Genomic DNA, 21,332 nt, shown 5'->3' with positions numbered 1-21,332 from the left:
AGTCAGGATATATTGCAGAATGCCATGATACACTCAGAGCTACATCATCATTGCTGCTCTGCAGGCCCCTGCTATGGCAGGGGCTTTCATACATCTCTGAATTTCTAGCTAAATACTTGACAGTTAGTATGTGCTCAATAAATGTGTTGAATAACTGAGTCGATGACTCAGAAGAACTATGTTTTCTGTGTTCTCAGAAACTGCTAGAAATGGTCATTTTTGTATTCAGTAATTCAGCTCTTTAATAAAGCACCTATTCTAATAGCCTACACCAAGATTAAGTAGGGATTTTGGATCGTTATTTACTTCTTAGAAGATGAAGATTTAGCTTTCTCAAACATGGTACACAAATAGCACTTTCCTTGTGTTGTTGTTGTTGTTATGTGCCATCAAGTCGGACCCGACTCATAGCGACCCCTCCTTGGGTTTCCAAGGCAGTATCACTACGGAAGTAGATTGCCCCGTCTTCCTTCCGAGAAGTGGCTGGTGGGTTTGAACTGCCAGACTACTGGTTAGCAGTCAAGTGCCTTAGGCACTATGCTACCAGAGCTCCTTTTCTTGTGTTAGTCAGGGCCTTTCATTTTACCTAAAATACCAACCTTAGAAAGAAGATAGCAGTGAAACTTGTCATTGTTTAGAAATTAAATCTTAGTCAACTGGAATTTTTATTAACCTCCTGTATTCCCAAGAAAATACAAATTAATTTTTTTCAATGTATTCTGAAATTAAGCTAGTCAGGCACCACAGGTGAAGGTGGGAACTATATGATGAAATGCCATGATTTTCTCCCTGAGGTGAGGTTGACATGTACTGCTTCCAGAGTAACATTAGATTGTCTAATCAGAGCCGGGAACAACATTGTAATATTGGCTACCCAATTGGGCTGCCTATTTGTTTGATTTAGTAAATTCCTCTCTCTGCTTTTATACATGGTGATCTAAAAAAGAAATATTATTCCCAAGAGTGCCTTTGGAATTGTTTGTTTAAATTAAGTTTCATTTGGATTTAATCTTAACCAAATCTTCAGAGAGTTAGGCGGGCCCTCAGTAATGAAGTGCTATGTGTTTGAACCAATGAAAGGAGCTGCCAAACTGTAAGGATTCCTCTGTAAATGAGTGGGCTTTATAATGTTACACTTGGGTGGCACAAGCCAGTGCTAGATGATTAGTTTATGGTCTAGATCATTGTATTTTTATTACACTCATAAAATCTGTGTTTCTCCTCATTTTCGTAATGGCTTCAATGAGCTTCTATACCTTCTAAAGGCACATTAAATTGTTATGTGATGAAAGTGCCGATTTAGTGAAGCTGGTTTTAAAGCTTAAAGTAAGACACATGTTTTGAATTCTCATCTTATTGTTGGATTAGCACTAAGGAAATGGCAAGTGTATGGGTTGGAGCATAATTCATATTATTTGTGGGCTTTTTCGTAAATACTTCAGTAGGTTCCATTAAATTCCAATATAATTGATACACAATGAAGTGCCTTAAGGGTATTGACTACTCTATGACATGGGAATATAAATCAATATTAAAAGAGGAAAATACTGTGTACATGTCTGATTTTTAAAATGTAATTTAAAGGAGGAATTTAATAACGTGAACTATGAAAAGAAGACATTTTATATTTGATATATGTAGATTTTTAAGTAACAACATCTTAATTGTATTGTTATATCTGTATTTAAAAGAAATAGAAGTTCTCTTGGATACAAAATTTACATCTAAATGCAGCATGAAAAGCAGAGTACTCTTCACTCTTATAATTTAATATACTAATAAAGGTCTACAAATTCTATATCAGTGTACCCCCATAGAATTAATGGTTTTTATAAATGTGCTATAATACAGAGGTTTACAGCCACAAAGTTTTGACTTGTATTTAAAAAGAAATTTGAGTTGGAGTAGTTTTGTGTCTGCATGTTTATATGTATATTCATTTGTTTATTGTGCCTTTGAGTTATTTTTCAGCGTGACCATTCTGAATTATTAAAGTGGTTGTGAGTTTGTGTTTAATTTGAGTAATATGGTCTGGATTTGGGCAAAACTAAATGAAATTCCAGTGGTAAATGTTGCTGTACATAATGTACTTCTAAAAGAAGATTTTCACAAACTGCTTCTGGTAGAATAGCAGTTTTACAAAGCAAAATGTTTCTCTAATCATGCAAAATAATGATAGCCACCGAAAACTGAGCATGTCAACAGATTTCAGTTTGCTTCATGTTGGGAAAGGTGCTTTGGTGGCACTGTGGTTAAAGCATCAGGCTGCTAACCAAAAGGTCAGTTTTCAAACCCACAGCCATTCCACAAGAGAAAAATGAGGCAGTCTGTTTCCATATAGATCTGTAGCCTTAGAAACCCTATGAGGCAGTTCTACTCTGCCCTGTAGAGTCGCTGTGTATTGGAACTGACTCGATGGTAGTGGGCTTTTTGTTTTTTTCACATTGGGAGGTAAGTGAGCATTTTCATAACCACTTCAGCCTACCTGCTGTAGAGAAGAGCACATCAGATTCCACCTTGTATGTTCTGTGTTTCATTACAGAAAGTTTCCCTTACAGATCAAAAGTTGGGAAGCCAAACAGCTGAACATAGAACTGAGGAGCTTTTAAAAGGCATGGAATGAATTCGCTGGATTTTGTTTCTTTTTTTTTTAAATATTTCATGGAAGCATACAAAGTATGGGTCCAGTTTATTCAGAGATTTGAAGGCAGCTGCAGAGTAAAAGTGTCTGTTGAAAATGAAATAAATTTCCTGTGAATGGAATAAATTTTGATTGTGTCTCTGAGTGCAGTAATTATACATGTCACACAGTAATTAGGCAGTCACACTGTGGCCATGGTGCCTTTCTTTGTCTGCAGATGGTCTGGGAGAGCGGCTGTGTGGTTATTGTCATGCTGACGCCCCTCACGGAGAATGGAGTCAAACAGTGCTACCACTACTGGCCAGATGAAGGCTCCAACCTCTACCACATCTATGAGGTACTTAAACAAAACACATCTGCTTGGAAAGTTGACTGTAGGTGCATGGGTTGATATCATACTGGGTACAACATTGCTTAATACCATTTAACTGAAGGTGAAAGCTACCTTCAACCAGCATGAGAGGCATCGGGATACTTGGTCCCAAATTGGGATACTTGCAGCCAAATCTGCAGTAGAATTCTGTACAGATTTAAGTCACTACCACCACAAGACAGAAAGTAGCTAAAAAGAGACATGCCAATCTTTTGGAAGAGGATGGAATAACAAGCCTTATACTAAGAAGGTTAGTGTTTTCAGTAATTAAAGTAACCAAAAACCAAACACCAAAGTCACTGCCATCGAGTCAGATCCAACTTATAGTGATCTCTCCTTGGGTTTCTGAGGCAGTATCACTGCAGAAGTAGATTGCCCAACCTTCCTTCTGAGGAGTGGCTAGTGGGTTTGAACCACCACGTACCTCAGAAGAAAGGCCTGGTGATCTTCTGAAAATTCAGCCATTGAAAACTATGGAGCACAGTTCTGCTCTGACACACATGGGGTCACCAGGAGGTGGGTCCGACTTGAAGTCAACTGGTGATTTTGTTGTTTTTTAAGCAGGTTCACACTGTAGACAGAGATTCAAACTTTTAAAACATCTGTATGGTTGTGAATTAGACTCTCGGGTCAATTGCATGTTTTTCACTTTTAAATATTTATAAATACAATCCTGACAGAAAGGATGAAAAAATATTTACCTCCCGATGGCGGTCCATTGAATCAAGCCCCATATAACAGGCTTTAAATAGGGTCTATTTTTAAAAAGAACCCTGCTATTATTCTAATTGCTTATTGATTTCTTTGGCTGAGTAGTGTGGTCTTTCCATGGCTCTGTTTAGAGTCTTGTGGATGTAGCATTTGACCTTTTTATTTGAGGATAACCTGCTGACAAGCTTATTTCCCTTGCTGGATTTTCTACCCACATTAAGAGTGAACTAAATAAACTTGAGCATTTAAACAAGCACAGGAATGCATCCTTTGGTTCTGTTTGGCATTAAAATTAATCGGAACACTGAAGCCCACAATAGGAAGCATGTTAGAAGCTTAAAGATTAATCCTAAATCACATAGTTGTGGCTTTTAGGTCACTGTAGATAAACTTAAATGTGAAATGTGATTTGGTGGAGGTCTTTATTAATGAAACTCTATGCATCGTTTGTTTTTCTTAGTTCTAAATCCAGGGGTACACTACTTTAGATGAAATTTAAGTTAAAGAGTGACTTACATTATGTGTTCAGCAGAACACATAGATTTATTGGTGTTTTTGTTTCAACAGCCTATGGAGCCCCTAGGTAACACTGGAAACAACAACAAAGTTACATTTGGTTTGAACTACATTAAAATTAAGAGGGTGGGATGGAGCAATCAAGCTGATTGTCAACCCATCTCCGGTATAAAATGGGTCATCTTTGAAGTATTTGCCTGTCTTTCCTCACAAGTAGCCTCATGTTCAGTGATGCTTTAGATTCATGATTTCTGTTTTCCTTTTCCTCCTCTTACATCCATCCAGGTAAATCTGGTCTCTGAGCATATCTGGTGTGAGGATTTCCTAGTAAGAAGCTTTTATCTGAAGAATCTCCAGACCAATGAGACACGAACCGTCACCCAGTTCCATTTCCTTAGTTGGTATGACCAGGGCGTTCCTTCTTCCACGAGGTCGCTTCTGGATTTCCGCAGGTATCACAAAGAGCCTAGTAGCAGATTACGTGTTTATAGTATGGATATCAGATAAAAAGACATACATTTTAATACCAAATTTCCATGTTTCTAAGGTGCCACTAATTGTAAGATGTTCTGTCTATTTTATGATGCTCTGAGAAGGAAGGGCAGGAAAAGAAAGGATTACATTAAATGTACATAATAATTATGAGATGTTTCCTAGTTTTGAGGTGTCAACATGTGAAGGAGGAATAGGCATCTTGGAATTGTGGAAATTTGGTAATTATCTTCGGTAAGGTTCATCAATTGATGAGCAGTCCTGAAGGTAATATTTCATAAAATGTTAATAAATAAAAGCCCAGTTATTTAATCTGAGTACTCATCTGGTTGGATATAATCATGAGATTTAACAAGTTTAGGTCTAGATTCTAAAATGAGTAATTCTGGATGAAAGCCTAGATGTAGTTAACACATGACATGTATATATTTTTAGTGCCATTTTGAAACTGACAGTTGGTTTTTTTTTTTTTTAATTCAGTCTTTTGTTCATTATTCAAGTCATCTAGTTACCTAATGAGTTGTCTTATTTTAACATGTATTTATTGAACTGTTGAAATGAATGTTAGACTCTGCCTTGCAGGAAGATATTGACAATGCAAGAAAAAGCAAAATTTAAGACTGAAGCTTTGATTGCATATCAAATTTGGTGATAACACTTGGTTAGTATGGGTTCCTTAATGGTGGTAAATGAAAGAACAACTACAAAGAAAGTGAAGTTTCTGAGCAGTATTAATAACCAAGTTCTGAATTACATGGAACCTTTCTTACATTTCACTGATTAAAAATCTGCCCACTAAGGATAACAGATACTCAAAACAAAGGAATTAGAGAATAGGACAAAATGCATTTATTAAACCAGCATTGTACACTATCATCGAGCACTTTGTATCTAAACAGCTATTTGTTCTTGATTCTAGAGTTATTTAATTCAAAGGGAGGTTGAAAAGACAAATATTGTCATAAAGATTGGGGTTTTAGTCTTATCTCTGGATTGCTTGAAATAATATGTTACAGATTCTTAAGACTGTTATGACACTATTTCTTTTGCCTTTTAGTCTACTTTGTAAAGTTAAAGAGAAATTTTTATTTGAATAGTCCTTTGGATCAAATAGCATGTGAATGAGCTCAAGGAGAGACATGAACTTGGTGTCACATATGTAAAGCTCAATCAATGACTACTGTCCCACTCTGTCAGCTCTCTGAGAGATACAGTGTGCAGTGCAGATCCAGAATACTGAATGCATAGTAAAATAGTTCCTATACACAATTCCCTCCTAAGCCATCTTAATTTCTTGACCATTGTATGTATTTTCTCAATACAAACTTATTTCCAAAGACATGCTATTTAAAAATCTTGCAGAGGGGCCATTTACTGAAATGAAATCTTCAAAAAGCAGCCATTACTGGCAAAATGGATGCAGCTAACAAAGATGACAGTTCATCTTTACATCTCTGTCTTTATGTGCATTCATTGCCTTCATACATATATGCATATGAGTATATTTATATATCATATACATATATGGAATCAAACATATACATAACCAACCCTCTGTGTTTATAATTCATCATGAAGAAAAAATGGATTCCCAAAATTCCCTTGCCCCAGAGTCTATGGAAATATGGTCTGAGAAGGTTTCTGTTATAAAGAAAATAAGCACCCCGACAGAGTTTTGAAAGTCTCATGAGAGTAGAAAGCTTTCCTTGCCTTGCCTTCTTTGGTATCACCCAGTATTTCTGATGAGGTCGCCTTTCACATATGAACTGGACAGTGGTTTTAAATGATCACTTTCTCAGAATGCACTGTGCTTGGACACAAATTGCTCTTAGGTGATCGTCTGTGTAAAATAGGTAGGTTCCCAAATTTCAGCCATCGAGAAGGTGAGGCCACTTCTGAAGACACTGGTCCTTTTAATGCAACAGTATTTCTCATCTGACTTTGAACAATAGACCAAGCATTCTGGCTCTGGCCTAGTGTGTTAATCAGGCACTGAGATGTGTAATTAAATATTTCTTGAGTCCAGAGGGAACACATTTACACTTTAAAGAGAAACTGCTAAGCTAAGAGATAATTAGCATCACATGTGAGGGCTTTGCTTTAAAAAAAATATATATATCTATCTATATCTATTATTCTCTCACTTCTTGCTGTGTGCAATGGCATTTACTAACGCTGCTCACTGTAAAAATGGACAAACCCTTACTTTGCCAGCTAATTAGCGGTGGCCAGTGTCATTTTTGTGATGTTGCAGCTAGTAATATGAGCCCAGTTGCATAGTCACAAAAGTGATCATTGGAAACTGTGACTCTGCTGCAGGGACAATGTGGGAAACCCCTTTTCTGAGCCTCTAACGACCTCTGACCTTTGCTTGCTGATGGTTTGCATGATGATTTCTTTTTCACTCAGTGACCCATGGGTTGGTTTGTATTACTAATCATTCTTTCTCAGTTAATTCCTCCTGTTGAAATATATAATATTATCTTTTTTTTTTCTTAATGTTTGAGACCTTTTGCTTACTGGTGATTTGTTCTAATAGAATAAAATAAGACAGTTATGTTTTACTTATTTTCATAATTATCTGTAGCCTATATCTTAGCTCAACTGAATGAAAACTTTTGCTGAATATGTGATGGTTTTGCTTTTTTATTTGTGATGTTTCAAGTTGTAATAACACAGTATATGATTCTTTTGTAAATAAAACTAAAAAAAAAAATAGCGCCACATGGTATTTATACGACATGTCTCCTTGATTGTCTATGATTGTTTGTAAATAAGTTTAGCATGGGGCTGGGGCTGGTGTGTATATTAAAATTACAGCGAAACCTTCCTAAACCCTGCTGAAGCAGCCAGTCACAACATGTTGCAAAAAAATAAATAAATAACATTTTCAGTATACCATACAATAAAGACTGGAATTATGGAAGTGGAGAAGCAAATTATAGAATTATAGCCACATTAGCTAGTAATTAGCTTCTTAGCAACATTTCTTAGCAAGGGAGGCTATTCTTAATTAGTTTTGTCAAAGAAGGAGATGACCAGCTGTAAATGGGATACTATTGTTCTAGGGCCTTTACAGTTGTATCTTCTGGAACCAGTACATTTTAAAGAAGAATATCTGGTAGTTGTGTTTATTTCTTTTTTAAGGTATTGTTTTCATATTTCGTCCATCAGAAAAAAAAAAAAAAAATGAGCAAAACCTGGCCACTGGCCAGCGTATGAACATGTAGAAGTTTAGCTTTGTTTCTACATACGCAGGTCACACCATCCTGTATGAAATATAACAGAATGTTAGAAGCACAGAACTGAGGTAGTTCCCTGATCACATTGAAAAGTTAGTTAATAAGACATTCCCAGTAAATTCTTCTATATGAAGGTGAAAAGCATTTAAAAGCAAAGCTACTCTAGATTTGGTTTGGCACTTAAGCCTACTTGCTTCTACACATACATTCCCAGAGTTTGGAATCTGTCTTACCAGAGCATAAACTTACATTGCCTTTACAACCTGGGTAAAGAATTGGGAGATTTTAGAAGTCAAGATGAGTGGATCTGTTTTCCAATGTGTTTTATTATCAAAGAGCCAAGAACTTTTAAGGCATTCTGGCATGCAAGTACTGTTGATTTTAATAAGAGTTCATTTTTTACTTTCTCCCTTTCTCCCCCCAATCCCCCCCCCCCAAATAAAACAAAACTCTTAACATTGCAGAGAAAGAGAGAGAGAGCTCTAGCAGAAATAGAAATGTAACCATCAGTGCACTGGGTAGCTTGTTCTCTCTCTGTTTCTGAGCTTTCTCAATTTTAAAAGCATTTTTACATGTTCTGCAGACTTTAATGTGCTGCATATTTTCACAGCTCAGAGAATAGCCATAGATCATATGTCACCAGGGAATGGAAATTTTACAATGACCAATCCATAGGTGTTGGTTTATCTAGTGTACAGCCCTGTTCCTTCAAGTTACTTTTGCTATTCAGATTGGGCACCTTAGGTGATGCAAACTGTTAACATGATCAGCTGCTAACCAGAAGGTTAGAGGATCAAGCTATACAAAGGTGCCTTGGAAAAAAAGACCTAGAGATGTACTTTCAATAAATCAGCCACTGAAAACCCTATGAGCACAGTTCTACTGTGACACATATGGGGTCTCTATGAGTCAGAACAGAGAAGTTAGGAGGGAAAAAAAAAAAAAAAAAACTCTGTTTTGAACTATGTGATATTAAAATATCTACTTGATTCATCAATTACTACACTCAGCTTCTCCCTTTCACACCCATTGCCACTTCAGTTTCTTCTTGGCTTCGGAATTCTGTAGACAAAGCAACCAGTTGATTGAACGTTCACTTTTAGCTGACAGTTTTGATGCTAAATAGGTAGGCCTTTACAAAGAAAGATGACATTTCCCATTTCTGTTCTAAGGAATTAAAAAAAATTCTGTATTGTCATTTCTTTTTTTTCAAATTTTACTTCCTGAAGTCAGGAAGAAATTAGTACAGCACGTTGTAGAACATACTCCCTCACACATTATTTTCCTTCCAGTAAACCAAGGTCCTGTCCTTCATTTTCTTTGTTCAGGAATATTACTGAGAATTTTGATGCACTTTGTAAATATTTTTAGTTATTTCACTGAATGAAAAACTTAAAGCTTATGTGATGAATTTAAAAACAGACCTCTATTTTAAGTTAAATCTTAAAATTGGCTATTGTTCATTATCATATCTCTGTCTATAATCTACACAATGGAATTATTTTAAAACACACTCAAAAATCAAAGGTTCATAAAATTAAAAGATTTCTTTTGACTTAGTTGAGGTTTCTCTGTAATTTAGATATCCTTACAAAGAAATTGACACATTAAAAATATACTCTTTAAAATGGAACTTTAAGATGCTATGTTTAGACAATACAGTAATACTAGATTCCAGTATAATATTTAGACTGTAAGAAATTTTGACATCACTTGCAAAACTAAAAAATTGTAGTGATTAACATAGACATTCATATCACAACAAAAAGAGCAACTAAACCAAAAAAAATGAAAGACAGGGAGAAGGAAAGGTTGAGAGAAAGAGAGAAATTGGGGTGGGAGGAGGGTAAGATATATGATCCATTGACCAAAGACTTGAGTTCATACTTGTAAAAGGGGGAAAAACAACTTTGTGAAAATGTAAGAATTGTTTTTAAAGCTTTGTTTAATACTTAATATTGAAAAGAAAAATAAATCTTTGAAAATGTGTGTGTAATTTGTTTGCATTTTGTTTGTCAAAAAGACTCCTGTGAAGTAATTTTAATGATATGGTCTATTTGCTTTGGCTTACTGGTTATTTTGGATAACATAGAGTCATAGTACATAAGTATAATTTTTATGTCTCTTTTTATTTCAGAAAAGTAAACAAGTGCTACAGGGGCCGTTCTTGTCCAATAATTGTTCATTGCAGGCAAGTACAACTTTTAACATGGATTAAGAAGATGTTGCTACTTCAGAATACAAACTATACAATTAAATATAGAAGTTGAACTTTCTAATTGCTTCATAAATATATTGAAATTGTACTTACTTCTAAAGAAAACCAGAGACATAGTTTTCCACTTATTTCATTATACGTATGTAAACTGCCCAATGTCTGTTTTCTTTCTGTCAAACCACAGTGCTGATTACTGCTGTAATCTACTTTCAGATGTCCTACCACCTTATTTTTCTTTCAAACCTCATGGTGCCACAACACAGAAAGTTCAAGACAGTATTTTTGATATATTACATTGTCTCAACTACTCTGTGCAGAAAGTGAGAAAAGACTGCATCATGCACTTTGGGTCAGTTATGAACAGGCACAAACTCTGTAATTACAGCACTGACCAATTCCCTGTTTATGATGTAAATCTAGGATATTGGATGAAATTTCAAAGGATTATATCCTCAAGTAGGTTAAAGTCACATCATTAAGAAGAGATCCAGTCAAAGAAAATTTAAGTTAATGGCACTCTTCTCCTTAGCTTGATGCTCAACTATTTTTGGTAAAGAACTTGTACTTAATTTTTTTTGCTTTGGGTCAAAAGGAAATCTGCCCCCAAAGATCAAACACCAAGTCAGTCAGTTCAATCAAGAAACAAATGTGTCTGTCTGTCTTTCTGTCTGTGTAAGAGAAGAGGATAAGACGAAAGTGTGTTTTGGAATCCTCAAAAAGTAGACTAGAACCTTTTTTTTAAACCTATGAATATAAGTAAAAGCTGCAATTAATTGGAAACTTTTTGTAGTGTATCTTAAAATATTCAGGTGAATATATGTTAGCAAAGAAGAGAAGTAAGAAAAACACTCAAAAACAGGAAAACTAACTGCAGTCATTTGTAATAAACCTTGAGGATTAAATGGTAGACGAGGTTTGGTGCTTACTCTTCTTTAATGATGCAGTGAAGATGTATGTATATTATGAAAGGACAATTTGTGAAATATTTATCTGTCTCCAGTGTACCTTTCTCGCCATTTACTTCAGGAAACATGTTAAAGCCAAATGCAGTGATTCTTTACTGTCAAAGATCAACCTATCAGCTTACCTATGATTCCTCAGAATTACAGGCCAACATGCAAATTAGAAACTGAAAGCAAAATGATTTGTCATTTAATCACGTAATTATTAAAGTCCCGAGGTGGATTTTTTTTTTTTTTTTGCCCCTTAAAGTCACGATTTATTTTTCTAGGAGTATAAATAAGAATAGTACTTCATTTAAAAGCCAGTCATGGATGTGGAAACAAGCCCTATTGGATTTACAGGATCTCTCAAACTCATGTAACTCAGTGACAAGCTACATAAGGAAAAGAAATGGTTGAACACATTCCTTATTTTTAAATAGTTTTTTGAAAAAGATGTTAGTGTTACTTTTCTCCCAGAAAATCTGTCTATCTATCTATCTTCTTCTTCTTCTTCTTCTTCTTCTTTTTTTGCTACTGTTTAGACACAAGTCAAAACATTTTTACAACTTTAGTCCAGATGGTAAATATTCCAATTATAGCTGGTGGGATGAGGAAGAAATGAAACCAGTGCGTTTTTTAAAGAATATGATTAAGTAAAAAATGATATGTATATTTCTACCTCCTAGAGGGAGTGACACAAATTAGAGAGGGGAGGGGGTACAGCCCATGACTGATCTGCCCAGATGGAAGCTTCCGCCATCACCAAAGGCTGACCCACCAAGTAGCCTGCCTTCTTTGCTGGGTGGGTTATCCAATAATCATAGAAAGTATCCAGCACATATTTTAAATACAAATGCCATCAACTCTGAAATAGTCAAACATTTCTTTAATATTTCAGTTTCTTTTTCTGGCAAAATTTACCATGTCTTTGGCCAAAAAGGGGAAGAAAGAAACAAATATAGACATGCAATAGTTAATCCCTTCAGAGCTGCCAGGATGAAAGATTTGTTTTCTCTTTCCATGTCTTCTTCTGCTTTCTTATGTCTTCCTACCCCTGTGATTCTTTCCTACCCACTTTCTTCTTATTTCTTTCCAATTCACAACCTTCCTTTCCTCTGCTGGCCCCACTTAAGCATAGAATGAAGTGAATTGTTACTATCTGTTTTGTGTGTTTGGTTTAACTGTGTGTGGATAGCATTTTCATTTTCTCTCCTTCTGTTGACAGTGACGGTGCAGGAAGAAGCGGCACCTACGTGCTGATTGACATGGTTCTCAATAAGATGGCCAAAGGTGAGATTCAAAAGCCTGGTTTGCTTTGTTGTGGCTGAGAGATGTGATGGTGTTGCTATGGCAACATAGGGTGTAATATTCACAGAAGGCCTTCAGAAAAAATTAGAGGATTGTTGTCCCTTTCCTGAATCTTATTAAAGTTATTTGCAGCAAACACATTTTTTGAGGTTCATCCTTTGTTACCAGGCTCTACCTAGTATCTCACACTGTGCATAGCACTTAGTAGGTGCTTGATAAATATTTTTTGAATGGATTATGATACGAATATCAATATTGTGAAGAATGCAACCTTTGGATTTTTAAATGTTGTAGTAGTTCAGAATATCCTTTAAATGTTTTGTAAAAATCGTCACTGGTATTTAAAACTGTATTTGTAGAGCACTCTTTACATTTCAAGGGCACTCTGGTAGTGCAGTAGTTAAATCGTTGGCTACTAACTATAAGGTTGATGGTTTGAACCCACCAGCTGCTCTGCAGAAGAAAGATGTGGCAGTCTCCTTCTGTACAGATTTACGGCCTTGGAAACCCTATGACAATGGTGTTCTACTCTGTCCTATGTACAGGGAATTGGAATGGATTCAGGGTCAGTGGATTTTATTTAGATTTCATTCTAGATTTTCACCATTAATCTTAAAATTACTGGTAGTAATTATCTTTGGGTATAAATCACCATATAGCAAATAAACCTGATGAAAAGGTTTGTTTTTTTAAGTTTTAATTGTGATTTGAATGAAAGCTTATAGAGCAAAGTGGTTTTCCATTCAACAATTTATACACCTTTTGTTTTATGACATTGTTTGCAGTTGGCACAGTGTAACATCACTCTTCTCACTTCCTCCTTGTGTTTCCCATTTCCATTTGTTACTGTTGTTTTTGACGTCTTGTTGTCTAAGTGAATCTACTTGTATTCTTGGAGGAGTGAGCCTAAAGTATGTTTTGGCATCCTGAAAAATTAGAATAGCACTTTTTTAAATATATAAAGGTAGGTAAAAGCTGCAATTTCCTCTCAAAGACAGTGCACAGTATCTTACACTCAAAGCATTACAGTATTACAAGTTTTAGAAACCACACAGTACAACAGCAGTGTATGGAGGACAGAGTGATGAATTTGGTTCCAGTTCTGCTGATGAGTAGTTTTAACCTCTCCCAGTCCCAGCATCCTCTTGTGAAAATTCGAGAACAAGCTAATCTGGCATTTCTCAAATTATAGTCCACAGAATGCCAAACCTGAAAGGTAATTGCTTTTTAAAAAAAGAGGCCAGAGAGAGAGAGAGCTCCATCATCAAATAAGTTTGGGGAAAGATTCCTATTCAGTCCATCTCTTGGGGAATCTTGATGCACATTAGCATAATAAAGTCCTTCAGCAAAGAAACTTGTTTAGTTTCTTTAACCCAGCATTTTCTAAACTTAGTTGACAAGATAATTTGTTCTCTTTGTAACATGGTAATATCCCACAAAACCAGGGTTCTTTGGGACAGATGTTAGGAAACATGGAAATGGGTGATATTTTATGGTTTCTTTCCCAACTGTGAATAAATCTTTCTGTCTCAGGACACACACACATGCACATATGCACACGTATGTATTTAAGTATAGACATTCAAAAACATCTTGGGCACGCACCCATTTTTTCATTCTTTCCTCACCAATAGTAGAAGATCATGAATATGGAAATGAGATTCTATACATTTTCACACAAATTCCAACGTAGTCATTTCCCTTACTTTTACTTCTGGTAAAAGATATCCCACCTCTTTAGCCCAAGGATATAGATGTAGAAAGGTAAAATAATTAGCCCATAGTTCTACACATCAGTACTGGAAAACTTAAGTTAATTATCTGAAGCCCCACATTTACTTCTACCGGCCTGGAACCAATGCCTGATCTAGTGTTCATTCTGCCACCCCTCACCTGCTGTCTCCAGGCTTCTGTCACAGGCTGCTGGGGAGAACATGAAAGAAAATTCTTTGCAATTGGTTTTGTAATCCCAAATATTATTTTTGTCACTCTAAATTAATTCAATGCTGGAGATACAAAAACAAAGAAAAAAATGAACATGGACATGCTCTGATAGTGTTTTAACAGTATTTTGATTTTTAGGGAGTGACAATCCTGACTTTTGTAGTTCAAAATGCATTTTCTTACTTGCCTATTAATGCTGTTATGTTTCATCAAATATGTTTTTTCATTTGCAGATACCACATTCTTGAGCATATCATTATCAATGGGATTTATATTTCCAGCCCTTATTGTCTACCATTCCTTCTCTATCTCTCATGCACATGATTATTTTTCGTCTGTGAAACCTAAGAGTCTCCAGAACAATATAAACTTTTTCACTTAAATGTTGTACATTTGTTTGTACATGCATGTTACAAACGTGTATATTTGTAAAACAACGTGGCACGATAAACTACTTGATACATACCCATTTCAAATGGAAACTTGATCTTACAAATGAAAGGAATGGACGTAAGTGACACAGATGCTTACATTGTCTTGATTTTGGATTATTTTGGTCTCCACCAAAATGATGTGATACAACCTGGGTTTCATGTATATGCACGTTACTTTCCACAGACAAGGAAATGCAAAATATGCTCCAGTTTCGGGCTTTCGGCCACTTAAGGAAGGGTTGACTTTATTGTTTGAGCATTGAAGAAAGCCATTTATCGCCTCCATTGTACCATGTAATGTCAAATTCCATTTCAAGTGTGGGCCTAGCCTTAAACAATACAAAGCCAGTCATGTGAAACTGGCCAAAGAGGGGAGTCACGGGGTTTTTCTTAAGATTGGTCACCCCCCATTTTGCTCTTGACCTGCTCCCCTTTGCTGATGTGGTGTGCAGTGGGAAATCCCTTGACCTGGAGCCTGGGCCAGGGCTGCATCCAAGATCAAAGGGCAGAGCGGGCATCTCCGCCCGGCCGAGGTGGGCCTTTCCCAGGCCGCCACACTGTGAGGCAGCCAAGGGTTTTGTTCTGGCAGGAACCAAGGCCTGGCCTGTGAGGCCTGGGCCGTCTTTGTCTGGCCTGAGAAGTTTGAGGCCCAGGTTGCCGATGCAGTGTTCATCAAATGATCAAAGGCCCAAAGGCCTGGACATGAAACCTTTCTTCCCATTTCCTTTTCTGAAAAAGAATGAATTGCATGAGGACCAAAGAATGCCATTTCCAAAGCTTTTATGTGCAATGCTAGACTAACGCTAGAGTTCTTCAATTCTCAACGTAAGAACCTAAGTGCACTTACAGGCGGGGCCCAGCTGCACCAGCAGACGGCGTCCACTGCATTTCTTTCAGAAAGGCTTTTAAGGATTAAGGCCTTTGCTCTTATTTTAAGGGCTTTTAGGAATAAACTTAGAATAATTTAAGTCTTTTTCCACTGTCTTGTTTATTAGCAAGCAGACAATAATGCATTTTGAAATCAAAGTAAATAGGCATCCTACACTGGGAAAGTCGGTAGCAGTCTGTAAAATACTTTTGCATGTTCATTATTTCTGTTGCTGTGCCTGCGTTTCTAAGGAATAGTTAATATTTTGCATCACATTTTGTTTTTAGGCAGAATATCCCTCTCTTGTGGAAGGGCTCAACACCAATGTATCAGAAATACTTTTTCTGCCAAGATGTTTCCCAAGGTTGTGTTTTATTTTTCATTCCTCAGTGGCATCTTTTGACCCAGCATTTCTTCCTGTTTCATAACAGTTCTTTAAAGGAATGGAGAGCTGTAGGCCAATAGTGAAAATTCCCAAAGATAACATTTGCTGGGCCAGGCCCAGTGGAGCGAGTAAGCTTCGCTTACCATGGGGGCGATCACAGAGATGCACCTGTTGAAAGAGTCTCACACATTCACCAGATTCCCCAGCAGGATCTGTGTTTGGACAGGGGAGAAGAAATTTGAAAAGGTCACAAGATACTACCAGACTAACTTGCTGAGTAAACACATTCCAATTCCCCGGTTGCTATTGTTATACAAAAAGCCCTAGAGGTCTGTTTTTTGTGTGTGGTTATTTTCTTTTCTTTCTTTTTTTTTTTGGAGACCCTTTAGTTTGGCAGGGACGACAGGAAGAGAATTTCATTTTGCAACATGAATCTCTAACTGTTATACATAGAAGTGCCGGTAGTTGCCTTTTAGGCTTATATTAACCAAGAACACTTTCCTAAGTAATCAAATTGTGTGAATGTGAATGGACAGTGAGTTGCTCACATGACCATCTGTTGTTGTTGTTATGTGCCATCGAGTTGGACCTGACTCATAATGACTCCTCCTTGGGTTTCCGAGGCAGTATCACTATAGAAGTAGATTGCTCAACCTTCCTTCCGAGGAGTGGCTGGTGGGTTTGAACCTCCAGCCTTCTGGTTAGTAGTCAAGTGCCTTAGGCACTATGCTACCAGAGCTCCTTTCATCCCCAGTAGTTTAATCTGGTTTACTGTCTCCTGTGTGTCCATGAATAAACATCTCGTGGGATAAGGTTAGAGCAATAGATCTGGGTTGTTGGGTTTTCTTTTCCCCTCTGCTTAGTTGTCTGTTACATATTTGTCACTTGACCAAATGCTACATTTCAATTTTATTATGCTGTTACATAGAGATCCTTACCCACACAAGGAACTGATTTTATAAATGATGAAGTCTACAGGCCCCCTGACCATGTTTATCATTTGCCCGACTCTATTTTTGTCTTCCATTCATAGCTTCTCCCAGCATTTTGCCCTTTTTAGGTAGCAGAAATGCAAGAGCACCAAAAATAATACTCACTCCCATTTCATAGGTGAGTTGTGAGGATGAGCTGAGAGTGTTTATGGAAAGGGCTTCCCCCACACACATCTCACCCAGAGTTGTTGCTGAGGAAATAGGTAGTTTCCCTTTGTGACTACCCATGTGTGTGTTTGTTGTGTCCATAGCTGAGCAACAAGTGCATGACTTTTATGGCCTGATTTTGCAACTCATTGATCACATTATTTTGTAAATTGTTCTGAGTTTTAGAAGCCCACTGTTCTAACTGAGCACTTTGAAGAGATCTTGTAATGGGACCATCCATTTCTTAGCCAAACCCAAAACCCACTGCCATCGAGTCAACTCTAAGTCATAGCAATCCTATAGGACATACTAGAACTGTCCATAGTGTTTCCAAGGCTGTAAATTTTTACGGAAGCAAACTGCTTCATCTTTCTCCCATGGAGTGGCTGGTGGGTTCGAACTGCTGACCTTTTGGTTAGCAGCCGAATATGCCACCAGAGCTCTTCATTTCTTAGCCAGCTGACCTCACACCTCACAGAACCTACCAAATGAGGATGATATAACCAACCTGTGTGCCTTGACTGGGGTGAGGCACAAATGAGACACACTCTGTGAAAGGCCAGTATAAAATAGAATACAGGCAGTCCCCAGATTATGAAAGAGTTTCATTCCTAAGCATGTCTTTAAGTTGAAACAGTTAGGTATGGTTCATATCTAACATCAATTAATCAAATGTTTGTCTTAGTATATAGTGTACCTTTCTATACATAAAAAACATTAAAGGAACTCTTCCAGATACACTAAAACATTTTTAACACAATACAGTAATAATAATCATGTTTTGGTACATGTCACAAAGTAGTACCTGTTTGTTTTTACAAGCCATTGTATGTACTTCAAATTTTTAATGTAATAGGCTTTACAGGAGATTGGTTCATAACTCTGGGTTGTATATAAATTGGACATTCATAACCAAGGACTGCCTGTTTTGCATAACATTTGATATATTATAATTAACACTGGTTTTAAGAGCCCAGGTTAGATGTCAACTTCTAATAGCTTGTCAAAGTAGATAGAAGACTACTTTGGGGAAGGAAGAAAAGTAAAAGGTAGGGATGAAGGCTAACCAGACTAATTGAACCAAACTGTCCATTCATGTATGCACTTCACCAGGACTCATTATCGGATGTACATAGGCATCAAAATACCCTTTAAAATAGTATGGGTTGTTGAACTTTTAAAACCCACTATCCTCTGGAGTCACATTTGACTATTTAGATTAAATAAGATTTGAAATTCAGCTCCTCAGTCACACTAGCCACGTTGCAAGTATCTAATGCCACATGTGACTAATGGCTGTCATGTTGGATGATGCAGATATAGAACATTTCCATCATTGCAGAAAGTTCTTGGACAATACTACTATAGAGAATAACATGAAAGTCGTCATCAATTAGTGTCCACTTCTCACTGTTCTTCTCATCTCTCTGGACTCAGCCACCATCATCTTTTACCTGTGTTGCTGCAATAGCTTGTAAACTTCTGCTGTTATCCCTTCCAATCTGTTCTCCACACAGTAATCAGTGTGTTGCTTTTAAGTAGAAAAACCTTTGATGGCCTGCCTCTGCATTTGAGTTAAATTCCTATAGTCTCACTTGAAACCCCTTTTTGGCCATGCTGCCATTCTTTCAGTTCAGCAACACTCAGGACCTCTGCACTTGTTGTTCCACTGGCCTGGAATGTACTCCATCCCCATCCTCTGCTCCCACAACAAGCCCCTTCCTGTCCTTCATCATCTCATGGAATCCTGCTGTTTCTTCATAGCAATTATAGCATCATTTATTCATTTGACAAATATTAGGTTAAACCATGGAATTACTATTCATAAACCTCCAAACTTTCTATCAGTGGCAAAGCACCTTAACTCTGAACCATTCAGGGAGCCTCTCTGCCGCCCCCCAACCCCACCACCGCCACCACCACCACCTGAAAGGGACCTGAGAGATTAGTTATTCTAACCAATTTTTTTGTAAAAGGAGGAAGCAGATCCAGAAAGATTTGGTGGTATGCCCAAGGTCATCCAACTAGTCAGAATTAGATTTGGAGTGCTAGTCTTTTTTCTGCACATTAGTAAGTGTCCAAGAGGACAAGATGGTGACTTCAGACCATGAAAGGCAGTGGGAGCATCAGGGACCAAGCTATACTGTCACCCAGTGTTTTTGTTACCCAGTGCTGCTCTGACAAGAATATACCACAAATGGGAAGCTTGAACAAACAGGATTTATTCTCTTACAGTTTGGAGGCTTTAAGTCCAAGTTCAAAGTGTCAGGCTCAAGGCGCTGGGTAAAAGCCCCTCAACCTTGGGCTTCAGCTCTGCCTCCTGCTCCTGGCCCCCTGGAGCTAGAGGTTTTTCTTCACTCAGACAGCTGTTGGCTGCTGAGACTGACAAGCCAAGGTTGATAAGTAAAAAAGGCACAGTCCCAACATCACCAAACCACATGGCAGGCCATTAATTCAAGTCCATTGAAAGTCCCAAGGTCAGAAGAGCATGGCAAGCTGCTGAACAACGACATAGCTACATGCAGAGTTCAAGCGTGCCATAAACTAGAGACAGTTCCCAAAGCTGTTTCTTATATATGGGAAGCAGACCACATACCCAAAGCAGCTACTCAGCTGCTCCAATACATTCCACCATGGAGTCAATTACCAATCTTACCATGAGGAATAACTACATCCAGCTGCCCAGCCACTCAACCAGGTCTAGCCAAGTTGATACACAAACTTAACTACCACACCCAGTGTTTTCAGAGGACAGTAAATGGAGCAGGTGAGTTGGAGGGCAGAGTTGGTTTGAGACTGTAGGGAAAACTAAAGGCAGGAAAATTATATTGAGATTAGTTATAGAGGGCCTTGAATTGAACAACTTTGGATTTGTCTTGTAGGCAGTCTAGAGTCATTAGGGAAGTGATGAAGTCCAAGTGGTGTATCAGCAGGATTAATTTAGCAGTGTTATAGAAAATGGATTGGAAGATAAAGGAGCTGGAGTCAAAGAGACATCAGGCCTTTATTGTTGTTGTTATTTGCTATTGAGTCGGACCCGACTCATAGCGACCCCTCCTTGGGTTTCCGAGGCAGTATCACTTCAGAAGTAGATTGCCCAATCTTCCTTCCGAGGAGTGGCTGGTGGGTTTGAACTGCCAGCCTTCTGGTTAGCAGTCATGTGCCTTAGGCACTATGCTACCAGAGCTTCCATAAGGCCTTAGGGGTTTACATTAAAGAGGGAGCCAGACCCTACCTGTATGGTATCAGGTTGCAGATGCACGGAAAGGCCCTACAATGAGTTTGCTTCTGTAATGCAGCAGAATGACTTGAATCAATAGTCTGGAGCACAGCGAGTAAATTTAGTTAAGGTGGGAAAATCTCACATTTAAACTCCACCAAAACATAAAAGTGTGAAATGCTAACCAAAAATTATTTTTACAGATATGTTTGGCTTCATCATGTCTTCAAGGTGATTATGCCTAGTCTCCTAACTCATAAAAGTTTCAGCCTGGAAAAATTATCCAGAATGAGGTATAGGAAACGGGAGATGAGATGAGGAAGGAGCCTTGGTTGTATATTTTTGGTTAAGCCATTTGGCTGCTAACTGAAAGGTCCATGGTTCAAACCCACCAGCTGCTCCACAGAAGGAAGATGAGGCAGTCTGCTTCCATAAATATTTGCAGCCTTGGAAACCCAATGGGGGTCACTGTGAGTCGGAATTGCCTCAATGGCAGTGAGTTTGGTTTTCTTTTAGGTGGGAAAATGATTTTTCTTTTTTAAATAAAAGATATACTCATTAAGGCAACAATTGGGTATTCATTCCCTTATCCGCTTATTTTTACCATATTTCCTTCCCCTCAGCTATTCTGGTGCCTTAGAAGTAATGACAGACATGTGGTGCTTGAAATGTCACTGTTTCATTTTACAAACAGTCCTCAAAACCATGTAGCAGAAGGTCTGTTATCTGGGATGGCTGGTAAATGGGAGGCTCTTGGGCAGTGTTCTGGTTACCAAGTGCCACCCTGACAAGAATATACCACAAATGGACTGTAAAATGGTACAACCATTGTGGAAAGCAGTATGGCGATTCCTTCAAAAGTTGGAAATACAAATACCATTTGACCCAGCCATCCCA

General features: G+C 37.7%; 1 protein-coding gene across 1 annotated transcript in view; it reads left to right on the top strand.

The window, feature by feature from the left end:
- The window catches only part of PTPRN2 (protein tyrosine phosphatase receptor type N2), a 1,483,255-nt gene that overhangs the window by 1,415,714 nt on the left and 46,209 nt on the right, over window positions 1-21,332 (top strand). Inside the window, exons 21-24 of the mRNA XM_007952571.1 lie at window positions 2,859-2,978; window positions 4,527-4,693; window positions 10,113-10,166; window positions 12,363-12,427. Coding sequence (XP_007950762.1) covers window positions 2,859-2,978; window positions 4,527-4,693; window positions 10,113-10,166; window positions 12,363-12,427 — 406 coding nt within the window. The remainder of the gene's footprint in view (window positions 1-2,858; window positions 2,979-4,526; window positions 4,694-10,112; window positions 10,167-12,362; window positions 12,428-21,332) is intronic.

The sequence above is a fragment of the Orycteropus afer genome, unplaced genomic scaffold, assembly GCF_000298275.1.
Source record: "Orycteropus afer afer isolate SDZICR_OR568_19922 unplaced genomic scaffold, OryAfe1.0 scaffold00347, whole genome shotgun sequence".
Classification (NCBI taxonomy): domain Eukaryota; kingdom Metazoa; phylum Chordata; class Mammalia; order Tubulidentata; family Orycteropodidae; genus Orycteropus; species Orycteropus afer.
The sequence above is the reverse complement of the archived record's forward strand: the minus strand, read 5'-3'. Positions and strand labels throughout refer to the sequence as shown.